Source organism: Clinocottus analis, unplaced genomic scaffold, assembly GCF_023055335.1.
Source record: "Clinocottus analis isolate CAN_PGR_092001 unplaced genomic scaffold, fCliAna1.0.p SCAF_21, whole genome shotgun sequence".
Classification (NCBI taxonomy): domain Eukaryota; kingdom Metazoa; phylum Chordata; class Actinopteri; order Perciformes; family Cottidae; genus Clinocottus; species Clinocottus analis.
In genome coordinates, this window is record NW_027175943.1 from 11,351,184 (window position 1) to 11,356,887 (window position 5,704).

General features: G+C 44.5%; 1 protein-coding gene across 1 annotated transcript; it reads left to right on the plus strand.

Moving 5' to 3' along the window:
* Positions 1–913: 913 nt before the first annotated feature.
* Positions 914–4,896, plus strand: cd248a (CD248 molecule, endosialin a). Its single transcript, XM_068588454.1, has one exon. The coding sequence runs from the start codon at positions 1,101–1,103 to the stop codon at positions 3,462–3,464; it is 2,364 nt and encodes a 787-aa protein (XP_068444555.1). The 5' UTR covers positions 914–1,100; the 3' UTR covers positions 3,465–4,896.
* Positions 4,897–5,704: the final 808 nt, after the last annotated feature.

Consider the following 5,704-nt stretch of genomic DNA (forward strand, 5'->3'; position numbering starts at 1 on the left):
GCGGCTTTGTTTTCACAGTAAACCAAGAGGCCCTCTTCCTCTACACCAGTGACCTCAACAACTTTCCCTACTTCCCCATCACAATCTGAGAGTTATTAGCATGTAGAGAAGAGTTGTTATTTTTAATGTTGCTGCGGACCTTTAGTGCAGGAACTTGTCTCTTCTTTCTGGCCCTAGGTTGTGTTGTTAGTGCAGGGTGCCAGATGTGTGGAAATATACAGATGACAAAGTTCAAGCTTTTCATATAACCCCTCTAAACATTGTTTTTGTCATCAGCAAATTGTATGAACTTGAAAATGTATTACCGGTGCCAGTTGAAAAAACTCTGCTTGCACTCTATCAAATGAAGCAGACAAAAAACACATACTGTCAAAAGTATTGAACTCGTTAGGAGGTATGCAAGTTAAGAATGTGCTGTTCTAAGTTATACTCAATGCAAAGATGTGAGAAATGATTCACAAAGGGAGATGGAGGAGTTCACGGCCAAATTGAAGAAACAGAAGATACTTGATTTATTGCTGGAAATGTTGCTTGTGTTCAAGTTATTATTTGAGTTATTAAAGAGAAGAGAACTTCTTGTGCCACAAGTTGATGTACATGAATGTGTATGTGTATGTATGTGCGGATAAATGGCCGAGTACCAAACTATGTCAGTGAACGGGGCTTATGAAAACCATATGACATGCTCTGAAAAAGAAAGAAATGCACAGTTCTCTGCACCTCCCCCAAATCTGACACACACATCCACAAAGACCCCCCTTCCAAAAACATACAGTCCTCAGCTCCCTCCCTCCCTCTCTCCTCTTCTGCACACCCCCTTTTTGCTAAATCCTCCCTCCCCGTGTCTCCCCTCCTTCCCTGCTCTCTGAAATCTTGGGACAATCTGCATGCACTCAACTCCAACACAGATCTGTTTCAGCAAGGCAGAGTAAAGAGCACAACCAGACAGTGAAAAGGGGTTCAAATGAAAAGAGAAAAGTTTAGATAGACAACAAAAGTCGGCCAAGAGATCAAGCAACGGCTGAAAGAAACTTTTAAAGCAGGGAGATAAGTCAGTGTGAGACAGGCAGAGAGTGATATATTCAATTCTAAAGAAAAAAATGTGCTCCCTGGTAAGCAGTGCTGCTGCACTTCTCTTGACTTCCTGGTTGGCTTTGCTCTTTGGACTTTCTTCGGTGCTGGCTCAGGATTTAGGAGAGAAGGATGCACTATGCAATGCGGACGGCTGCTTTGTGGTCTATTTCCAAGGTAAGACCTTCCTGGACTCATGGAGAGCCTGCAAGGAAAAAGGTGGCAACCTAGCAACCATTAAACGCAAGGAGGATGCCGCCAGTATTGCCACTCTCTTTTCCAATCTGGATTTGCGCACCAGCGTTCGGGTATGGATTGGCCTGCAGCGCCAACCTCGCCAGTGTACCACCACACGTCCATTGCGGGGTTTCTCTTGGACTACTGGTGACCAGGACACAGAGTATACCAACTGGCAGAAAGAGGACTCCCCTAGTATGTGTTCGGTGCCACGCTGTGTGGTGATGGGCTACAGCACTCAGGAGCAGAATGATAACTTCAAATGGCTGGATGGTTCCTGCTCAGTTTCTGTAGATGGGTATCTTTGCCATTATGCATATAAAGGAATGTGTCCAGCCTTGTGGAATGAAGGGGCAGGCAATGCCCTCTACACTACACCATTTAACCTCGTAAGCACACTGTTGACCCATTTACCCTTTGGATCTGTTGCTACCGTTCCCTGCCCTGCAGGCACCAAGGTGGAGCAGTCAGTTTTGTGTATGCTGAAGGATGATGGCTCAGTGGGGTGGTCAAGAGAGTCCCCCCTGTGCTCCGATCCCCCTATGTCAAATGACTGGTGTGACCAGGATAATGGCGGATGTGAGCATTTTTGCAGGCCGGCCGGCACTGGCGTTGACTGTGAGTGCGCTGATGGGTATGAACTAGGAGAGAATGAGAAGAACTGTGAGTTGTCTGACGTTTGTCTAACGGCTCACTGCGAGTTTGAGTGCCTGCCACTTCCAGGTGGGCCCCGTTGTGCCTGCCCTGAAGGATACATGCTTGCACCAGATGAACATGGCTGTCTGGATGTAGACGAGTGCCTCCAGAGTCCTTGTGAGCAGCTTTGTGTGAATGCTCCAGGGACATTTGAATGTCGATGTCGGGAGGGTTACCATCCGGACGATGAGGGTGGTTGTGAGGATATAGATGAGTGTGGAAATGACCCGTGTGAACATGCTTGTGAGAACACTCATGGCTCTCATATCTGCCACTGCCATCTGGGTTTTTCTCCAGTGCCTGAGAACCCCAGCCAATGCCAAGACACCGACGAGTGCCAGATACCCGGAACCTGTGAGAAGATGTGTGTGAATTATGAAGGTGGATTTGAGTGTTACTGTGAGGAAGGCTATGAACTCATGTCTGATCACTATTCATGTCGCAAGAGAGGGGAGGGAGATGACCAATCTGCTGTCACTCCTCCTTTTGATTGGGTCACTCACCAGCCTGGACCTGTTTGGGACCCTGTGGACTATGACTGGAACCCACAGCAGAGCCACACTGACTGGCCTATGGAGGAGGAGCAATCTCTGGACTGGCTGACCGACCCACCCAGAGTTTTGGATCCTGATGTCATTTGGGTCACCAGTGCCCCTCAGGAGGAGTTGCCCTTTGATTTAGCACTGGACCCTCTGACACAGGAAGCTGAGAAAGATGAGAAAGACATAGAAAATGCAAGAGTTGACTGGTTGGAGTGGGGGCATAGGTCGGAGTCTGACCTAAAAGTTTTTCCCACCACCATCTTAACCATGCCGCCACCCACCACCATCTTAACCACTTCTCCACTCACCACAAGCTCCAGCACTACCCCAGACTGGTACGAAGATGACGACGAGGACGAGACCACTACAGCTCTCCCCTACCTTTCAACTTCGACAATCTCTGAGGGAGCTTGGAATTGGTGGGCGGGGTTTACCACTTTCAGCCAGAAACCAGGAAATCCCGAGGATTCAGTCGTCGATCTCAACATGCCTACAGATTCCAGCTATCCCACAGAAGCAGAAAAAGAACACGACCCCCTTAGGGAAAACTCTCCTTTTCTCAAGGAGGAGTTAGGGGAACAGGAAAAGGACTTTGTGTATGTCACACACCAAGACCCAGCTGTTCCCACACAGCCTACTACTTCCCAGCCATCCCCAAGCGAGGGTAGAGAGATCAATGGTATCCCGACTTCTGTCCAGGAAGACAGGGGGCAGAGCAGCACTTGGCTTCTGGTGGGCCTCCTTGTGCCCATCTGTATCTTCATTGTAGTAATGGTGGCACTTGGCATTGTCTACTGCACTCGCTGTGCTGTTCATTCACGCAACAAGAATGCCACTGACTGCTACCACTGGATCTCTGGGGCACATGATAAACAGGGAGCTTCTAACCCCTCAGCAGGGGTCAAGACCCATGTTTAAACAGAGAGGAGAGAAACTGACATTTACATAAACAGACCCTGCTTCAGAGGTAAGCAGGAGTGAATAATGGACCTGGTAAGGGGGCAAGCTAAATGATTTTTCCCTCTCTGACCGTGGAACTGTGCACTCTTTGAACATGTGAATACTGTAAAAAAACATTAATAACCACTGACCTAGTTTGGGATGGGGTTGAACTTCTTTGATATTTCATACACTGACCGCACAACATAAGATCTGATTGCTTCATCATTGTAATAGGATACATTATGACATATTAGTGTCTTCATTATTAACATAAACAAGTCTGCTAACATCAGAGAGTAATGTGTGTAGTCATTTATTCCTTTCAACATTTCATAGCTGCAGTCAGATCCTGCAAAGAGCCTTACAAAAAAAAACATTGTGCTTTATTGTGATAGCAAAACTTAACTATGAGGTTTCTTCCATGCAAAATCCTCAGGCTCAGTTCATTTCAATTGCATATCACTGTAGAAAACTGTTACTGTCAACTGTGTCAAAGGGATTTAGATGCCTTATTAGCTCACATCAGCAGTGGGTGAAGAAAGACTAAGCAAATATCGCCTCAAGAGTAAAGACATTCTGCAGTCACATGATAGTGCTGAGGAAGCAGTCACTGTGTTGAATGTTTGATAAGAGACCAAAACATTATTTGTATATAGTGGTTATTTTGTATTTATGTTTGTTTCATACTTGTCACCTGCCATTTTATTAAGAAAATGATAACAATTTTATTAATTCTATGACATACTTTTTTCTTCTTCAATGGACCCCATAAAACTGGTTATATGTAATGTCTGTCTGCACATAGGAGTGTTTTTCCCCACTCATGTCCGGTTTAAGAGCACTTCTCTTCCTTTTTGTAAAAAAAAGAAGTGAACAAGCAGATGTTCACATTGCACAGGAAATGTTGTAGGGACTGGTGGTTGACGTTAGCTTTGGCCTTGATCATGACATGGCCATCGGTCACCCTTCGTAACCCTGAGTGATTAGTAGAGCTACAGAGGTTTTGTGTTTTACCGACCCTGAAATGTTGCATGGCCTTGTTGGATCACGTCCAGCTTTCTGACAATGCAGTCAGCGCAACACCTTGCAGTTGCGTGTGCAACTTCAGATATTTTACAATTTTAAGCAACAATCATATGTCAGATTCCCAAATTATGAATAACATGAAGGAAGAAAGGGACATTGAATTCTTTGGTGAAGTGCTTATTGGATATTAGGGTGTATGAATCTTATAGATCTAAGAAAAAAACAAATAAAGGAAACAAGGCACTTGCAAGTTAAATCACCTTTGCCTAATGAAACAAAGTGTCATTCTAAAATTTACACAAGAACAATTTCTCTTTGTTTTATTGATAGACTGTGAAATATGAGAAACATCTTATGTCTTTTTTTCTGTTATATGTTGAGAAAGCGAATTAAAAAAATACAACAAGAGTTCAGCATCAACGTGTATTATTGACCTAGAAAATAGTATTTTTGAAAAAACATGTCTGAATCTGTGGTCTAATCGAGCTCGGGCGTTTTACATGGGGCTTTCAATCGCATCTCAGTCTTCATCTGGATATGGCGGTACTCAGGTGCTACATAAGTAGGGAATTGCCATCCGCTCGGGAAGACTGAAATGCTTTTGAAAGCTCCAGAAAAAGCTTGTAAGTTTTTTTTTGTCAAACATATGAGAAAGGCTTTTATGGTTTGTTATAGTGTTAATTATGACATCACTGCTCTGGACCTTTGAATCATCTTCCTGATGGTTATAATCATGTCATTCATGTTTTTAGGGACTCTGCAGTGAATCTAAAATAGTCACCGCTTTAGAAAAGTGGAGGAATTAATGTGGGTGGAGGGAGGGTGTGTGTGTGTGTGTGTGTCTGTGTATGTGACAATAAGAATACTGCGATTAAAAAAATGATCATGATCCCCCCAAGAGCCCTCACTTGGAAGAAGAGGCTTGTTTTGGAAAATACAACAGGATCCTTGAACATAGTCCCCACTGGCAGTAAATGAGCATTGTGATTATATTGACTAATGGAATGTGCTGATCAAAACCAGGTTCTGGTTCTGGGAGTGGCTCTTGGAGGGGGTCTCTCTCTCTCTTTCTCTCTCTCGCTCTCTGCCTCTGACCTATTTTCAACATTGTCATCTCTTCTACAGCTCTCAGTAGACACACAATCCAGTCACCAGTAAACTGAGCCCTGCTTATGTCTTTGGTCACTCTC